The sequence below is a fragment of the Sinocyclocheilus rhinocerous genome, unplaced genomic scaffold (genome assembly GCF_001515625.1).
Source record: "Sinocyclocheilus rhinocerous isolate Xijiao unplaced genomic scaffold, SAMN03320098_v1.1 scaffold21, whole genome shotgun sequence".
NCBI lineage: Eukaryota > Metazoa > Chordata > Actinopteri > Cypriniformes > Cyprinidae > Sinocyclocheilus > Sinocyclocheilus rhinocerous.
In genome coordinates, this window is record NW_015641422.1 from 1,686,213 (window position 1) to 1,706,390 (window position 20,178).

General features: G+C 35.1%; 1 protein-coding gene across 1 annotated transcript in view; it reads left to right on the forward strand.

The window, feature by feature from the left end:
• Positions 1 to 14,869, forward strand: part of LOC107754844 (lysophosphatidylcholine acyltransferase 1-like) — a 33,678-nt gene extending 18,809 nt beyond the window's left edge. The window contains exons 7-15 of the mRNA XM_016571453.1: positions 1,574 to 1,632; positions 2,026 to 2,060; positions 2,328 to 2,382; positions 2,787 to 2,869; positions 3,039 to 3,164; positions 11,095 to 11,248; positions 11,374 to 11,466; positions 11,666 to 11,807; positions 14,011 to 14,869. Of these exons, the coding sequence (XP_016426939.1) occupies positions 1,574 to 1,632; positions 2,026 to 2,060; positions 2,328 to 2,382; positions 2,787 to 2,869; positions 3,039 to 3,164; positions 11,095 to 11,248; positions 11,374 to 11,466; positions 11,666 to 11,807; positions 14,011 to 14,195 (932 nt within the window). The 3' untranslated portion in view covers positions 14,196 to 14,869. The remainder of the gene's footprint in view (positions 1 to 1,573; positions 1,633 to 2,025; positions 2,061 to 2,327; positions 2,383 to 2,786; positions 2,870 to 3,038; positions 3,165 to 11,094; positions 11,249 to 11,373; positions 11,467 to 11,665; positions 11,808 to 14,010) is intronic.
• The last annotated feature ends 5,309 nt before the right edge of the window (positions 14,870 to 20,178 follow it).

The following is a 20,178-nucleotide window of genomic DNA, read 5'->3' on the forward strand; positions in this document are numbered from 1 at the left end:
CCGTTCAAAACCCTTTTTTTTTTTTTTTTTGTAAGTCATACACTTTAGTGTATTAAAAGACAGAGGACCTGTGTATGCAAAACCATGGTGCATATAGCATTTATTTACAGTAGTTCTACTCTGCCTAAAAAGCACAGGCACACTTCCGCTCATGTGGACGCAAGCTTTAGTCACGTACAGTAGCAGCTCAGAACCTCAGTGGTGAAAGATGCAAATGGATGATGGGTTATTTGTGTATTTGCATTAGTTGACTTGCTCTGTTTAAAACTTGGGTTGAGTTTGTCAAAGGTGAGTGAGTTCAGTCTTAGAGGATAGATTGGCCAGTTTCTATTAGCAGCATGTAATAAGGAGCTGTTTGTAAGCTGAAGGGCATCTCTCGTCTCTCTACACCTTCCCAGACGTGATTAGATCTGACTGGCACAGAGTGAAACTGAGGCTCAAAATATAGAGAAAAAGAGACTGCAGTTGTTTTCTGAACTCTGTTACGAGTTCTGATAAGGGATAGTTCACCCCAAAATAATAATAAAAAATACTAGCTTACCTAGTAACTCATTCATATGTTGCTTAAAACATAAATGTTGTTTTTTTTTTCCAGTGAAACGCAAAAGGATTTATTTAGCACAATGCCAAGCAGTTCTCATTTAATGGTAGTGACAGCTGTCAAGCTTCAAAAAGCACAAAATGTACTTCAATACTTACAATCATTTAAGTATTTTAAATGATTGTGCAATACTTTGCAAATATTCTGGCTTAAAGATATTCTAGTGCTGTACAAAATACAGTAAAAACAATAATATTGTATTGTAATTATTATATATAATATTGTAATTAAATTTAAAATAACTGTTTTCTATTTGAATATACTTTAAAATGTAAGTTATTTCTGTGATGGTAAAGCTGAATTTCAGCATCATTACTTGAATCCCTCAGAAATCATTCAAATATGAAACTTTTCTTATCAATGTTGAAAACGGTTTATTTACTTTTTTTGTGGAAACTGTGTTTTTTTTTTTTTAGTTCAAAATAACAGCATTTATTTGAAATATAGATCTTTTGTAACAATATAATTATGATCAATTAATGTGTCTTTTCTGAATAAAAATACAGTATATGCACTGCAGAGGTTGTGCCAGATATATTAAAAAAAAAAGTCTTTTCAAAAATAATATTTAACAAAATAAGCAATCCGCCTCCTCAAAAGACAGTTTCAAGTGTAAAACGTTCTTGAAAGGAACATTCAGCTCATCATAAAGTTGTGTATTGACAGAAACAGTGTTCTAATCCTCTAACTGATGTAATATTATTCATTTTCTTATTCTGCATCTTCTTGTAAAGCTTGAGTGTTATGCAAGTTCTTGGTTTGTGTCATATCTGAATATTAAAAACAGTGAAGCTGGATGAGGTCAGTGGATTTGGATACTTAAGCTCACACCCACATTCAAACAGAGGGCTCATGTTTCAGCACAGGCTATAGTTTTAATGCCACACCCGGCCCTCCGAGTGGAACGAGGTCAAAGCACAAGTCCTCTCATTCTCACTCGTTTACTGTCCTTTTGTCCCTCTTTTCCTGCAGGTGCGTTTATCCCTGGAGTTCCCGTGCAGCCTGTGCTGTTGCGGTATCCTAATGAGATGGTAAGAATAAACTCTACGCCCAAACAGGGAGTGTCTTACACTCGTACTTACTGTCTGCAGCTGTGTGCTATGTGTCTCCATTCATGAAGACTATGAATTTATTTTTCATAGTTATACTTTTCTATCTACTGTCAAAACCTTTCTGTATATTATGTCTTTGTTTCCTTCTCTCATGAATAACACAAGCCCAGCAATCTCTTAGAGCACTTAGAGCCAAGGTTGTGCTGTAGGAGAAGTAAGGTCAAGTTCAAGTGGTTAGGTTAGGTGTGTGTATTTATAGTTATATGTAGATAGTTAGTTGTTTAGGAGGATACTGCCAGTATAACACTCGTGTTTTTGTTTGAGATGCCAAGCCTATTCATTGCCTTCTTTCTCTCCTCACTTCCCCGACAGGATACAATCTCATGGACGTGGCAAGGGCCTGGAGCGTGAGTCTCTTGAGTTCACTTAAAGGGATAGTAGCCCCCCCCCCCCAAAAAAATGTCATTATTTAGTCACCCACATGCACCTATATGCATTTCTTTCTTCTGCTGAACACAAATATATTTTGAAGAATGTTGGTAACCAAACGGTTTCAGTTTTCAATTACTTACATCGTTTATTTTTTTTTGGTGTAGATTAATGGTCAAGATATATGCATGATATGTGCTTGTATCTATTTGTAAATTAAAATCAAATTCCATTATCTTTTTTAGGTTTAAGATTCTATGGCTCACATTATGTCAGCTACATAACTCTGTAGAAATAGAGGTGAGAACTCATATTGTGGTATAAATATGATGTTATTTTAGTATTATTCATACACTATTACAAATAATATTATACTTTTATATTATTTTGAAGCTTTTATTTTATATTTTCAGTTTTGGTTTAGTCATTGTTCTTCATTTTTATTTTACATTTATTTATTTGTTTATTTTTTCAATTTTAGTCATTTAGTTTTACTCTTAAATTTAGTAATTCAAATTAATTGTATTTATACATTTCAATTTTCATCTAATTTTGATCATCTAATAATTTCATTTAATTTGATTTAATATCTAATTTTAATAAATTTTTTGCCTAATATTTTAAATATTTTTAGTTTTAGTTAACAATAACAACACTGGTAAATATGCACAAATCAGATTTGATGATGATAAAGTTCTGTCCAGTATCTTCCTACATACACCCCGTCAGAGGAGGAGAAGAAGGATCCAGCCCTGTTCGCTAATAATGTGAGACGTATCATGGCCAAGTGAGTGGATTTTAAAGAACAAAGTGTTTTTGTTGTGACAGATTTTATTAACGCTTTATTTCATACTGATAAAAAGAAATTTGACGTCTGTTTGTTTGGCTTTACATTTCTTCCTCTTAAAAGGCCCAAGTGTCCTGTAATCAGTATTGTGTGTGTGCTTTCTCCATAGGGCGCTTGGGTTGCGCATTATCGATTACTCCTTTGAGGACTGCCAGCTTGCTATGGCCAAAGGCCCTCTGCAATTGCCCAAACACACCTGTTTGCTGGAGTTTGGCAGACTGGTACGACGTTTAGGGTGAGTAGAGCAGTAGTTTTAAGCAGGTCGCCACATCTACGATAACGTACACTACTGTTAAAAAATATGGGGTTAATATGATTTTTTAAAAAGAAGTTATGTTTATCCAGGGATGCATTAAATTGATCGAAAGTGAGAGTAAAGACATTTATGATGATTTTAGTCCTTACAAAAGATAGAAAGTGAAAAGAAAGCAAAGCAAAGCAGAAAATGCAATACGAACAAACCAGTACCTTGTAAACACAACTTAACAATAACACAACATAACAATTGTTTATCTGTTATCATGAGGATGTCCTGAGTTGGTGAGTGACCATTGATCAGACCAGGCTTCATTACGAGAACAACAGGAAGACAGTCAGTGGAAAGTTTTCCTGTGGTTTCTGGAAGTTGCTTAAAGTTGGTCTGTCAGATGAGAGCTTGTTAGACCGAGGCAGTTCTTGCTGTGTGTCTGTGCAGTGTGCTTTAGATGATCTCTGTAGCTTGGACTTAGGGTAGTCTGTGGGTGTCTTGCAGACCAGCAGGCTGGGACGGTCTTTTGAAATAACAGACTTGATCTCTCATTTTCTAGGATGAAAGAATCAGTTCTCATGTTTTTATTGGGCAGCTGAGTTAAGTAGGTTGTAAGAGTGAAGGACAGTTTAGGATGTCTCGGGGACACGAGGTGCTGGTTTGGTCACTGGGTGAATCAGTCATCCAGACAATCAATCCATCAGCACCGCTCGCCACTACATATCATAGTATTGATCTCTGAAACTTCAGTAGAACCACACCATAAAGAATCATTACGTTCAGTAGTACGAGCAGCCCTGTGCTGACTGATGCCCTCTGCCTACCAGCATAATGAGAGGAAGTTAAAACATGGCCTTTGTTTGCTGTGGATTAGAAGTTGAGGATTGAGGATTGATTTTACACTGGTGCTAAAGCAGTGAGCTGGTTTGTACTGATGAAGTTCATCTGGTAGTGAACATGGTGCCCTCTAGTGAATATGATGAAGAAATACAATCAACAAAGGTTTAAAAGATGGCTTGCTGTAATTAAAGTTGAAATCGGAGTATATAACATTCAGTAAGCATCAAAGATGTGTAAAAAGAATGGCTTTGGCAAGTACAGTAAATAAAATCATTAATTGCCAGTTAATCTGTAACCTTTTCTTAAGCCTAACTTATATATATATATATATATAATATCTCTATATCTGATGCAAGGAAAGTCAGCGAATAAAACCAGAGACATACACTACTTTAAAAGTTTGGATTCACTTTAAAAATGTGTTTTAAAGAACCTGAAACTTGAAATCTTTAAAAAAAAAGGTGAAAGGGAACTTAATGGATCCTGAAGGTTAAGTTTGCTGAAGCTTTTAATCATTATTTCATATTGTTAGCTAAAAATAATGTAATCAACTCCTAGGGTGGCCTGATATTCATAATGAAAAGTGGTGCAGTCTTTTTATGGGCAATGTGGAAATGTTCAGGATTCTTTTAAGACCAGTCACTGAAAGTGAAGTTTTTAATTGTATTAATAAAACGTAAATAAGGCACCTGGGATTGATAATATTCCTGCAAAAAATTTTAGAGACTGTGTAAATTTATCATTTGACCAAGGAAAATTACCAAGTGAGTTTAAAAGTATTAGAGTTATACCCTTATATAAAAAGGGATGTAAGTTAGCCTGTTTCTGTCTTAGGTGTGATGTCTAATATAATGAAAAGAAAAGAAAAGAGAAAAAAAGAAAAACATGCCTATGACCAGAATTAAAAATATATTGGTAAAAACAATATTTTGTATGAGTACTGTAGACCACACCATTTTATTGTATAAATTAAAGGTAGTTGGGTTTGAGAAGCCAGAGAGTTGATGTTAAGGGTATATTGTGTGGTCCTTTATCAATCAATTGTGGAGTTCCTCAAGAGAGTATTTTACTGTAGGTCCCTTATTTTTTCACTTATATATATATAAATGATCTTAAAGCATCGTGTTCAGAGGAACTTTTTCTTTATGCTGTCGATGCAGCAATTTTAGCATTTCGTCAAGATAAATGGGTCCTGGAGAAAATGAGTTTGCAGTTACAAGAGATGTCCAAATAGTTTTTAGACAATAAACTTTCTCTATATATAGGTAAAACTGAAGCCATTCTCTTTGCTTCTAGAATGAAATTAAAGTAGTATGACACTTTTTTTTTTGGGGTTAAGATTAACAATATTGTATCAACAATATTGAGTCAAAAAATGTAAATTATTTGGTTTGTTTAATATGTAATAAATTAACAGGTGATTTTATGGCTAGAAAGGTACTGTATTCACAAAAACATGTCAGATGAGGTTTTTAGCGATGCAAGGCGATTTGTTGGATGTTTATTCCTTAACATTTCTGGCAGGGGCCTTATTTCCAAAGCGCTCCAAATGGTGATTGAACCGCTATGGAAATAAACCAATGGCTTTGTGTTTTTTATCCTCAACAGTTTTTTAAAGTGTGTGAGATACTAATTTGGTTCAGTTTTGTCAAACTTGTATCTTGTCAAATAAATTTCAATTCAATTTGCCTAGGATGCATTCAATTACAGTGATGATACGTACACTACTACTCCGGTTTAGGGCCTGTAATGTTTTTTAAATGTTTTTGAAAGAAGTCTCTCATGCTTTGATCAATTAATTGATTAATATTGTGAAATATTATTACAATTTAAAATAACGGTCTTTTATTTGATTTTTAAATGTTTTATTCCTGTGATTGTAAAGCTGAATTTTCAGCATCATTACTCCAGTCTTCAGTGTCACATGATCCTTCGGAAATCATTCTGTTATGCTGATATATTGCTCAAGAAACATTTCTTATCAATTTTGAAAACTGGATTCTTTGAAATCTAGGATTCTTTGATGAATAGAAAGTTGAAAAAAACCCCGGCATTTATTTGAAATAGAACTCTTTTGTAACATTATAACTGTCTTTACTGTCACTTTTAATCAATTTAATACATTGTTGCTCAATAAAAGTATGAATTAATAATAGTTAAAAATATATTATAGACCCCAAACATTTAACTAGTTGAATAATGTTTCTATTTCTATTACCAAATATGATTTTCTTTAAACATGTAGCAGTGACATCTGAACAGACCTCAGTTTCAGGTTCAGAGGTTCAGCTGATGTTTTATCATGCGTTCTGCAGTGTTTCCCGTGTTATTCTGTACACTGAAAAAATGGCAATGGGGGGATTGTTGAATTTGCAAAAATACCTTTCGTATTTCCTACATGATTCATTTATGTTTCTCATCTAAACATATTTTAGTCTTGTGCCATTCATTTAATGTTAAAGGATGTTCAATCTTTTAGAATTAATCATGTTGAAATGTTAGAAATTAGTCATGTTTTCTCTGGAAACTCCGCCCCCTGGGGGTTAAGATTAACAATATTGTATCAACAATATTGAGTCAAAAAATGTAAATTATTTGGTTTGTTTAATATGTAATAAATTAACAGGTGATTTTATGGCTAGAAAGGTACTGTATTCACAAAAACATGTCAGATGAGGTTTTTAGCGATGCAAGGCGATTTGTTGGATGTTTATTCCTTAACATTTCTGGCAGGGGCCTTATTTCCAAAGCGCTCCAAATGGTGATTGAACCGCTATGGAAATAAACCAATGGCTTTGTGTTTTTTATCCTCAACAGTTTTTTAAAGTGTGTGAGATACTAATTTGGTTCAGTTTTGTCAAACTTGTATCTTGTCAAATAAATTTCAATTCAATTTGCCTAGGATGCATTCAATTACAGTGATGATACGTACACTACTACTCCGGTTTAGGGCCTGTAATGTTTTTTAAATGTTTTTGAAAGAAGTCTCTCATGCTTTGATCAATTAATTGATTAATATTGTGAAATATTATTACAATTTAAAATAACGGTCTTTTATTTGATTTTTAAATGTTTTATTCCTGTGATTGTAAAGCTGAATTTTCAGCATCATTACTCCAGTCTTCAGTGTCACATGATCCTTCGGAAATCATTCTGTTATGCTGATATATTGCTCAAGAAACATTTCTTATCAATTTTGAAAACTGGATTCTTTGAAATCTAGGATTCTTTGATGAATAGAAAGTTGAAAAAAACCCCGGCATTTATTTGAAATAGAACTCTTTTGTAACATTATAACTGTCTTTACTGTCACTTTTAATCAATTTAATACATTGTTGCTCAATAAAAGTATGAATTAATAATAGTTAAAAATATATTATAGACCCCAAACATTTAACTAGTTGAATAATGTTTCTATTTCTATTACCAAATATGATTTTCTTTAAACATGTAGCAGTGACATCTGAACAGACCTCAGTTTCAGGTTCAGAGGTTCAGCTGATGTTTTATCATGCGTTCTGCAGTGTTTCCCGTGTTATTCTGTACACTGAAAAAATGGCAATGGGGGGATTGTTGAATTTGCAAAAATACCTTTCGTATTTCCTACATGATTCATTTATGTTTCTCATCTAAACATATTTTAGTCTTGTGCCATTCATTTAATGTTAAAGGATGTTCAATCTTTTAGAATTAATCATGTTGAAATGTTAGAAATTAGTCATGTTTTCTCTGGAAACTCCGCCCCCTGGGAAGAAATAGGGCTGCACGATATTGGAAAAAGCTGACATTGTGATATTTAAAAAAAAAAATCCTAGTATTTAATTATCCATTATTTCGTTTGAACAAAACAGTTTCAGAAATGTCATGTTTTAGATTGTAGGTCGTCTTGTACACTGTCAAGGACAAAGCTAACCAGCAAAACTTTATATCAAAAGCATACTAAATGTTACATGTGTTTGCACCATATTGTATTGATTAACCTTTCCTGGTATTGCTGTTTTAAATAGCCCACCATAATCTGTAGTCTGAGCCTGTCAAGGGCTAATGGCAATTGCAAATATGTTACTAGTTAGTTTCAAAGAAAATTATTTGAATCAATCCCTGCGTGTCCTCCACCCCCGGAAAAAGCGCAGGCTTAGGATTTTTTTTGCTTTAACTGATGTACTAGTTTTTAACCCTTTTTCATTGTATGCCTTTACAAATTGCATTTCAACTTTGTTTACATGTATTTTCCCCTCTTTTCTTCTCTCAGATAAATGCTAAATTTAAACGAATTACAACAATGTCCCTACAGTCCAGATTTTTGTCTCAGTTAGATATGCTGTCTGACAAATTTCTAAGAGTATTTAAAAAGCGAGGAGGGCAAATGGGAGGAAGACTGCAGACCATCATGGAACCCATGGCTCAAGTATGTTAGAGATTTTGTTTTTGGTGTGTACACATTTTATTGGGGAAAACACTGATCTATGACTTGGCTGGACGTAAAAAGTGCATTAAGTCAGTTTGGAATAACAATATGGCCACTCGAACACTTCCGGTGGCTTAACCACCTGCTGGGAGTTTAGGATTCCATGAGCAATCCAGTCATTTATATAGATCAGTGGGGGTAAAAATTTATATTAAAAAAAAAACCTCTGCTCTGCTTGTCACCCTTGGCCAGGACGATGATGTCGATATTGGACGAGAATGTATTATCAAGGGGCTCTGCGTATACCTCAACGAGGATCCAGACAATTTAGTGAAAGAGTATGTGGTAAGTACAATTATAAAGGTTCATTAATTTAGATCTGTCTTTCATAAAAAAAATAATTGCATTAAAAAAAAACACCCGCTACTTAGATTGATCAGTCCCTCCAGGATTTTGCGGGACCTTTTTTTTCTTATTTCTGGCCTAAAATGACTGAAATTGCAGCATCTTTTCTCAAAATTTGCGGTGATATTTGTGGCATGAGCGCTGAGCTCACAAACGCTGCTTTATCAGGCATATAACATGGGCAAATAGGAAAACAGACAAAACCGAAAAGGTAAGAAGGGATATTTGAGAAAAGAGCATAGCCGCAGACCCATAGCGGAACTAAATTTACCCCGCGTCACGTGATTTTCTTGGCCTTGTCTTGTTCGCATTATATACAAGTTCACATTTTTCATTAGATCTACATTATTAATTGATTGAAATTACATTTTTTATAATATTCCCAGAGAAGTGCCCAATGTTCTGTTAAATCTAATTTTGTCTGTGCATTCTGCAGACTGCTGACGAAGCCTTCATCCAAAAATCCAATGAGACCACCACAGTGGGAATATACGTCCTTAAATTTCATGATGGATCTCAGGACATCGGGATTGTCCTTGAAGGCCAGAACGTCTTGCAAGGCTTGGACAACTTTGCATTAGCTACGGCAATGCTTTTTGGTCTAATGTATGCTTTAAATCTCAACTACCCACCTGAAATGAAATATACCTTTGAGGTACTGCAGAAAGAAGTCATGGAGCTGGAAGGCTGCACTCTATCAAAGAAAGCTCAAGTTCTTAGAAACAGACTCTATGAGTGAGCGGTTTCCATGGTACGGCAGGTACTTCCTCTTGGAATAAGGACCACTGTGTTTCTTTTTTCATTCCACACACTCTTATACCGCACATACGGAGTCGACTGTTTATGGAGTAGGTTGGCCACTGTTTATTTTGTGATTGTTTGATGTGTATAGTTTGTTTTTTTTCCTGGTCAAATTTGATTGGTTAAAAGGACCAGAGTGGTTAAAACCTGATTGGTTAAAATGGAATGTCCACTCAGAAATTGACTCGTCTTACTGCTTTTAAAACAAAACAAAAACGTCAAGGGAAGCATTGGACTACTTAATACTCATTATTCTCCACCTTTTCCACTGCACGTTTGATGGTGTCTTGTCATTTACTTCATGACAGGAGATATGCTGTCATTGTTCGTAGTCATTCATTCATGGAATTTAAGCAATTTATCTTAACACTGAAAGTTTCTGTAGCACATACTGTGTGAAAATTTATTGTACTGTTAAAAATACAGTGAATTGATTCAAGAAATGTTTTGCTTGTCTTGCTACTTTTTTTAAACTGTATTGTATTAATGTTGTAGCTAAGACTAGTAGATGTACAAAATACATTTATTTGTGAAAGCCAGCTTACAGTATTCTAAAACTAGAACTAACCAGGTTAGTTTTATTTGAGAAACCACTGCATACATGAATGAAAGACATTAAAATCACGTTTGTTTAACAAACATAAATTATGTAGCTTTAACATATATAAATCATGTTCATTTAACAAACAAATTATATAGCTTTAACATATTTAAATCATGTTCATTTAACAAACATAAATTATGTAGCTTTAACATATAAAAATCATGTTGAGTAAATCTAACTTTAATATGTGCAACCGATGTACATATTTTTTTTGTTAATCCAACAGGTTTTTTTTTTCAGTGTAGGATGCTTCTTCAAACTGTTCCCACAGCAGCTCAACATCTCAAACGTGCATTCATTTATCTATAATACTCTTTTGTAGTCTTGTACCATCCAGTCTTTGTTCTTTGTGCCCATCTTGCTCCTTTTTTTTTTGCCAGTGTCAGATGTGTCTTTTTCTTTGAAACTCTTAAAAGCCCAGCATCTCAGAGTCGTCTCTGCACTGCTGGTGATGAAACCACTGTTTAGTGTGTACTGTTCAATGCAGCTGCCAGCTGAGCTCCAGTCAGGGGTCTGTTTCTCGAACTAGAGACCCTGATGTTCTCGTCCTCTTGTTATTCTGGGTCGTCCACTTCTCTCCCTGTGCTGGTTAGATCCAGTTTGCTTTCTTCTTTCAAGACAGTAGCTCACTGAACAACCTTCATCTCTCAAAATAACAATGCAATGAGTTTCTTTTTTGAAACCACTACCAAGAAATGCAAGTGTTCTCAGTACTTGCAAAGATTGTTACAGTTCATTGGGCAACACAAGCATTTTCAAAGTATTCTTGAGTGCCAAATTGCATATTTTATTATTTTCTCCAGCCATTTGCACATTTGGCAAAAAAATAATGGTGGATTTTATTTTGTCTTGTCTCTCAGGCTGAAGGCGGGTGTCACTGATGAAGTCCTGCACGAGGAAGCCTCTAGGGCCCGTGAACTGTGTGGAAGCAGGCTGGACGTGGAGGGATTTTCTCAGTACCTCAACCAACCCATGACAGAAGCAGTACAGGACATCTTCTCACTTTTTGAGGAGGTTAAACATTTATCAAAACGTCTTTATTACATTATACTGAACAGAAAACAAATTCAAGTCACATCAGTTATGTGTTTCCATGATGTCTGTCTGATTGTGATAACATTTGAATGAATTGTTTCCAGCACGGGAAGATGGATGTGAGAGAATATGTCCTCGCCCTGTCTGTGGTCTGTAGACCTTTCAGATATCTGGAGACCATTAAACTGGCATTCAGGGTGAGTTGGGTTTCTGCAAGCTCTTTGTTTCAAATAGACAAGCTTGAGTTTGTATGAGTCAGAATCTCACACATTCAATGTAAGCCTTTTTTCTGTTTAATAGATTCTAGTTCTTAATGTTTATTTGGATATAATGAACTTTTTAGGTCTTGATGGTAAGGAAAGATGGATGTTCTCTGAATTGTTGTCTTCTGTCCAGATGTTTGAAGCACAGGAGGATGGAGCAGTTGTAGAAGATGAGTTGGCCGTCATTCTGAAAACTGCTCTGGGGATTGGAGATTTTGCTGTTTGCGACCTTTTCAGGGCCATCGATTGTCAAGACAAAGGAAAGATCACATTTGGTAGGACCATTTACATCATGCCTTCACTTCCTCATTGTTTGTGGTCACACTAACCAAAATTAAAAAGTTATCTTGTTTCTTGTTTATTTATTTATATAGCACTACTAAAAGAACCCCAAGGGTTACCCACAGTGCTTTACATAAAAAAAAAAAAAAGAACCAAAAACAGTCACACACATATTGACCAATCAAACAATCACATATACCCTACTGTATAGTCAGCAGATTCTTAAACATTGACAGAGATTTAGCAGACCTAATATGTGACCCTGGACCACAAAACCAGTCTTAAGTCGCTGGGGTATATTTGTAGCAATAGCCAACAATACATTGTATGGGCCAAAATTATCGATTTTTCTTTTATGCCAAAAATCATTGGGCTATTAAGTAAAGATCATGTTCCATGAAGATATTTTGTAAATTTCCTACTGTAAATATATCAAAACTTAATTTTTGATTAGTAATATGCATTAAGGACTTCATTTGGACAACTTTAAAGGTGATTTTCTCAATATTTTGATTTCTTTGCACACTCAGATTCCAGATTTTCAAATAGTTGTATCTTGGACAAATATTGTCCAAACAAATCATACATCAATGGAAAGCTTATTTATTCAGTTTTCAGATGATGTATAAATCTCAATTTCAAAAAATTGACCCTTATGACTGGTTTTGTGGTCTAGGGTCACATATATATATATATATATATATATATGTGGCAGCTCATTCCACAGTCTCAGCCCCATTACTGCAAAAGCTCTATCGCCTTTTTGATGACGAATGGTCCTAGGCACTACCAGAAGTTTATAATTTTCTGAACGCAAGGCTCTTAGGGGGGTTATAAGGTACAAAAGTGGCTGATTGTTTAGGGATTTGTATACAAAAATTAAAATCTTATATTTAACTCTAAAACAAACAGGGAGTCAGCGCAAATTTGCTAATACCGGGGAAATAGAATCATATTTCTTTACCCTCTTTAAAAGCCTCGCCGCTGCATTCTGGACTGATTGTAATCGAGCCAAGCATGTGGCGGAAGTTACAAAAATCAAGACGTAATAAGACAAATGTATGAATAATTCTTTCAAAATCACAAAAAAATGTGTTAAGTTATTTAAATGGATCATTCTGGTTCTTGATAATTAGCTAAGCCCTTTTTGAAATCATTGTAAAACACTTGCCTTTGTGCCTAACAACTCCCTTTAGCTGTTCTAAAACCACTGTAAACCACAGCTTTATGGGGCTTTGTGCTTTATAATTATGAAATTATAATGAATTAGAATTAAATTCCCTGATTAAGACAACACACACACACACATTAATTTTGAGTAAAATAATGTTGGGTTGAAGCATATTTTACTCTGATAATATTAGTGATACTATGGAAATAATATACTAAATTTCAAGCTGAACATTGTGGATTTGGACATTTAATTACATGTTAATTGCGATTAAATAAAAATGGATTATAGTTTAAATTTATATTAAATGCAGTTAGCTGAACTTTAGAGTGCTTTTTTTTTTGGCTTGACTTTGTCATCTTTGTAAGTTCATGATTAATTCTCTTGTCTTTGAAATATGGTTAAGTGTACTTCCAAATGTAACGACAAGCAATAAAATGTACTTTAATATAATTTCTTTTAAAACTAGTATGTCATGTATTTAAATATATTTACATATTTGTAATAATGAAGTTGCAATTTGCTAGTTATATTTGAAATGAATATATTTACCTTTTAATGTAATATCAAATAACACACTACAGTTGTACTGAACTGTACTTTACTGAGTTTGTGCTTTACATGTGCATTAGTATGTTAGTGAACACATAAAAATAAGTGCACTTTTTTAAAAGCATGGCAAAATATTATTAAGAAAATAATGATTTAAAATATACTTTAAAGTAACATTTTAATTGGAGTTTTTCAAATTAAACATTTAAATTGCTACAATTAAATGCACTTTTTTTTTTTTTTTTACAAGGGACTGCAAGAAAAATAAAAGACCAAAGTTGACACTACTTAAAAAAAAAAAAAAAAAATTCCCATTTTTTAAAAATTTATTTATTTACAAAAAATAATGTAGGAAATAGATACCTGATTACTATGAGTTTGCATAAAGTTGTAGTAATTAATTCTCTGTAAAATTAATTCTGTCGTATCTTTGGTATTTGTAACTTTGTAAACATGCTGTGTGTTTGTGGCAGATGATTTTTGCCGGTTTCTGGAGAACTGTCCTGATTTCGTGGAGCAGTACCACTGTCTCAGTGAGCCGATCCCTCAACCCTCCAGAGGATCCACATCACCCTCAGTGTCTCAGCCTTCAACTAACGGCTTCTGTGCTGACTTCAGCCCTCGAGATCCCAGCACTCACAGCAAGAAACAGAACTAAACGCAGCTTTTACTATCACAGCCTGTCACCCTCAGTGTGTTGAGGGTGTTTGTGTGTGCATGTGTGTACTTCTGTGTGCAGGAGAGGTGATGACAGACCATATCTTTAAGTTGTATTGGGATTTGCATCTGGGTACATTACCCCAGGGATTCTTCCAGAGTTCTGTTCAAAATCCTTCAGTTATTTATTTTTTTTATGCCCCTGAAGAACCTGTCTTACGAATGGAAACAAATCTACATTTTTATATCTTTTTTATTTTTTTTGAGATTTTAATGGATCTCTATATAAAGTGCTGTTTGCTTTATAACATGAGCGTGGGGTTTTAATATACTCAAAAAAACTAAAAAAACAAGTCTTTGCTGATGTTCTTCAGGGTGAGATGCAATATTAACAATGATGCGATATTACAACATGTACCAGCAAATATATTCGTATAAAGAAGATTTGAGTGAAACTGTAAAAGTCTCCGATTGGGTTTTCAATGAATGGAATTCTTTTATCAGTAAATCCTGACTGACAAACCTATTCACACTATTTAATAGAGATTGATTTGTGTTTAAGAACATAATAATAAAAACATCACTGGTGGCCTGTCCTGTTTAAAATCACTAGTGTTGTCAGTATTGTTCAGTATATATCCAATTTTTATTATATTTTATCCTTAATGAACTCAACTCCTTCCCATGAAAACAAGAACAGTGTTTAAAAATAACTTTAAAAAAATTATTTTAAGACACAAGACTAAACATTTTCCAATGCTTCAAAGATTTTTATTATATAATAAAGCATTTATTATAATATTAAAATAAAGTCATTTTGATTTTTGATTTTTTTTTTTTCTACAATGACTCTTTGGTGCTTTTTCACCGCTGTATAGGGGAAATAAATTATTATTATTATTATTTTGGTTAGTAATATAAATTAAAAGGTTAATATGCAATAGGCGACCTAAGTACTGACAATTATCCTTTGAAACCTCTCAAAGACAATGAATGAAGAACAGATGACATTTCTACAATAAACTCTCCTGTAAATCTCAGTGTATTGCTCCAGCACAAGGGGGCGCAGTACAGCCACAAGTGTCAAGAGAGGGAACTTGAATCATCATAGGACAATGTGCTGGTTTAGGCCATTGTTCGTGATCGTATTTTAGAGAATGTTTCAGCTTCTGATTTTGTAGGATATTATAGGGGAAGACCCCTCCTTAAATATGAATTCATAGACTCACTGTGCCTGAGCATTATTACGACTGAACGTTTGTTTTATATTATTGGACATGGTACCATGGTAATACCATACTATTTAATTATTATTTAGATGTACAATCTACACCTCATAATGGCTGTCTTGGATGGGTATTAAAGTAAATTTTAAATATTTAACCTGACCTACTCTGTCCTCCCATTTCATATCCTCATTATTCTCTAACATGACTCTGTTTTGATTTTCAAATGTCAGTCTTTCACATTCCCCCTAGACAGCTTCCCATTCTCTTTCTGCTTTTCCCCTCTCGCTCTGTTTTTCTTCCCTCGCCCACCTTTTCCTTTCACTCCTCTCTGATGTCACCTAAGCCTACGATGTAAACACATGATGTCATTTGTTAGAGAAACTTACATAAAAGAGTTTCGCTGCACCACAGGGTGGCGCTATAATATTAACAAAACGTCTCAAATCATCTGGCTCTACTGTGAGGAAAAGCATTACATCACCCCTGCTGTAAAAAAATAGACTAAGAATTGCTTCTTGGGTTCTTGAAAGTGGAGCATTTTGCCACCTGTGTCCAAAGCTGTTAATATATAATGACATCATGTGAAACGGCTCACGGAAAGCAGGATTTGACACCCTGATGGACTGAAGGGATGAAGTTGCTATGCAACCTGGTCATCTGAATTAGCCAAAGTGCCCTTGAAAGTCTCCTCCAGTGTAATTCTTTGTCCTTCGCCTTGCTTTTACGTGAATGGACGGAGCGGAGTCACATTTGTATGGTCTGAATTGCGCGGGGGTTCTGCAAGGTCGTTTACTTATTCAGCTCCTTCATTATATAGTCAATGTAGTGCTAGTGCTCATACAATCTGGATTGAGATGCATGTGAGAATTCAGGGCTGTTTAAAGCATTTGCACTCAGTTTTGCTGAGATGTGTGTAATGGTTCACACGTGATGTTTATGCGTTTTAAAATGTGAATTTGTATGTCCATTTCCTTGCAAACTGTTGAATGCCCTGTGGAGAAAAGTCACCCGATGATGGATCTAAAGATTAGAAACAGACTACATCAGGACATCTGCACACGTCTACATTTGCGTAGTTAGGCCTATCAGTCAGACCCCAAGACGTGTCCATCCTTATGGCGTGCATTAATATGATAACGCTATGGAGGGTGATATTAGGAAAGCATACGTTTCATCTCGTCTGTCTGTCCTTCTCCGTGTATAATCACTCTCTGCCTGTGTTTGATGAGCAGGGGGGATTTCATTAAACCGCCGATATGGACTTGACTCGTTCTCCGTGCCTCGGGCTTCCTCCGAGGATCTGCCAACATATATGTGTGTGTGCCGCTATTCATATATGCAAACATTTCTGTCAAATCTCTCAGCACCTGACAGCAGTGTGAACCCAATAATCCAGAGGCAGATAAGAGCTGGCGTCAGTAGGCAGAACTAATATTATTTGTGCAGTGGAAAGCGTTTATCTGTCACGGACTGAGAATTGATGGTTTTGTGTCACTTTTGTTTAATAATGATGTGGTAATCTCAATATGCCCACTGGCTCGGGCTCTATTAAAGTTCAAAAGATTATCCAAATTAAAATCTCATTTGAAATATTGCTTTTCCCCAATATTTTGACTGGAGGTGGATTCTATTGGATGCGATATTTCTCACTTAGCAATCCAATTAACATTTTATGTTTGACAAACTGCAACGATGGCAAATAGGAACGGGGCCGCGCGACTGTGAAATCTTATAACGGGGCTTTCAAAGATAGGCTACTGAACTTGCTGCAATAAAACTTTTTTAATTTCACGACAGACGAGGTTTAAATATGGGCCGCGATGACTCGACTGCGGCTGTCAGAAAACAAAAGCAGAAAACAGTTTCCGTATCTTTGCGGTGACAGTGGATGTCAGGGCTCTTATCGTGAAGACAGATTTTCATTCATCGTTGCATAACATTGAATTAGCTCTAGTGATTGCTTGCCAGAACGTGTCTAGTTAGTGTGTGTCTGTATGTCACATCACGGGTGATCACAGCACACTGTGGCCTGCAGAAGCATTGACTCAAATCAGGGACTTGATCACCTGTCAGCTGCTCTCTTATCAGTCTGCATATTTCATAAGCATAATTTTATAAATGTAAACCATATGTAATATATTTATAATTAAACCAAGAGAGTCTCTTTTGCATTTCACAACTTTTAGGCACACTAAAAGTTTGGACACCCTGACTGCTCTATTATCATTTTCCACGAAATAAGGTTGTCAGAAATGGAACAAATGGAAATATAGAAGTGTTGTGGTGACCAAAAAACTAATCAAAAGTTTAATTTAATTTAATTTAATTTAATTTAATTTTAGCTTCTCTAAAGTTACCACCCTTTGCTTTCAACATGAGGTACATCCTGGGATGCTATATTGCTATACACTTAAAAAAAATTTGTTTATTTTTATATTTTCTGTTTTCATTTTAATTTCAGTTTGTTTCATTTTGTTATGAATTTCACTTTTGATGTTTAACCTCACTATCTGGTAACCAACAATAAAATAAGCAAATCATGAATGAAAATGAATGAATTAAAAAATGGCTTTTTAAATTCATACATAGCAATGTGTCTACACATCTAATTTAAAATATATATAGGATAATGATTTAATAAATACAAATAGTTTAATCAAATGCAGCAGCAGCAACAACAATAATAATAAATTCTGTCAAGTTTGCTCAAAATTGCTACTTATGCAAATTACTGTTTGCACAATTACTGAAGAATCAGCATCTATCAAATAAGGACCAACATTTGTCAGATTTTCCATATTAAGCATAATAAAAATGTAAAAATATAAGAATGGAATAACACTGTATTTGTTAATGTTACATGCTATCGCATCAGTTCATTGTTATACTTATTGGATAATAGGTGTCAGAGACCTCAATTATATCCCATTCTTTAAAAAATTAATTTAGTATTAGTAATGTTGCATTTTAGAGTCTTTCATGGATAAACAGCAGTAAGCTCTTAATTGTGGTTTGAAACCTTGAGCGAATCAGCATCACTCACCAGTGGCAAGAGTTCATAGGTTCATTGAATTTCTGCAGTGTGCAGTTTCTCAGAGCAGCGAGTCATTTTCCACAGCTCAGTCAATGGAGCATGTCAGTTTCATCATTTCACCAAACCCCCACCTCACAGCGAACAGACCCCTCCATGTATCCTCCTGTCTCTCTACTCCATGCAGTTTGAGCTGAGATACTCAAACACACATACAGTGAGTGGTCGGTCAGTGACGTTGTAAGGCACCTGAGTGATGATTTAGTGAAAAACTGACCTACTTGCTCAAGATGACCTAAAGGGATAGTTCACCCAAAAATAAACATTCTGTCATCATTTAATCACCTTCATTTCGCTCCAAACTTGCATGGTTTTCTTTCTTCTGCAGGACACACACACACACACACACACATACACACACACACACAAAGTCAATGAGAACCAAAACACCTCAACAGAAATCCAAAAGCCTGTCCCAATACCCATGCTTGCATTCTTGGTCACTTGAGAGTGTGTGTGCATGACAGGAAGTTCACAGGACTAAAAAAAAAAATGCCAAAGCTCAGTGCCCTTAAAGGGATAGTTCACCTAAAAATGAAAATTGTCATAATTTACTCACCCAAACCTGAATGAGTTTCTTTCTTCTGTTGAACACAAAAGAAGATATTTTGAAGAATGTTGCTAGCCAAACTGGTAGCGATTGACTCACATAGTATTTTTTTTTTCCCTTGCCATGAAGTCAGTAGTAATCCACATGACTCCAGTCCATCAATTAACATCTTGTGAAGTGAAAAGCAAACAAATCCATCAAGATATTTTTTTACTTCAAACTGTTGCTTATGGCTAAAATACGGATCCTCTATTCATAATATTGCTTTCTCCAATGAAAAAGTAATCTCGGCTGAATTAGGAGAGAAATATGCACAGATCAAACACAGTTTAAGCAAAAAACAGTCCAAAAAAGTTCCAGACAAATTTGTTGGTGGACTTTTTCACTGGAGTATGCGTTATTATGGATTATGGACTCATATATTGGCATTGGTTTAAGGTTAATGCCTTAATGACGGACACATCTCACTTCATGAGATGTTAATTGACAGACTGGAGTCGTGTGGATTACCTGTTGATTATTGTGGTGTTTTTATCAGCTGTTTGGGCTCTTATTCTGATGGCACCCATTCACTGCAGAGGATCCACTGGTGGGATGCAATGCAAAATTTCTGAAAGAAACTCATCTACGTCTTGGATGGCCTTTTTTAAAGATAGTTAATCTTTTTGGGTGAACTGCTCCTTTAACGTCAAACCTCATTGGTTCTTGACCGTCACATATGTCATGATGTTTATGGTTTGCATGTACTGCCACAACTGATACCATGACTAACCCACACTATCCCCAACATTAAAATAATGCATATGGGTAGGTCATCCTGAGCGCATATTTTCAGTACACCCAGGCACCCATCAACACGCTGTAGCATTCATCTGGTGTGGCTTTTCTAAACAAACATGTGTTAACAACCTGCCAACACATTACAGGCATCAAGCACATGACCTAAAGCTGAAGACAAACAACATTTCTTCCCGTCTCACTCTTGTTTTCTGAATACATGTAGCCGCAGAGGAGTGAACGATTCTTGATGATGGCTCCACGTGTGGAGCGCTGGTTAATTGATTGTTAACAGCCCACGTACTGTGAGCTATGACTGTTATATGAGGGAAGGTGA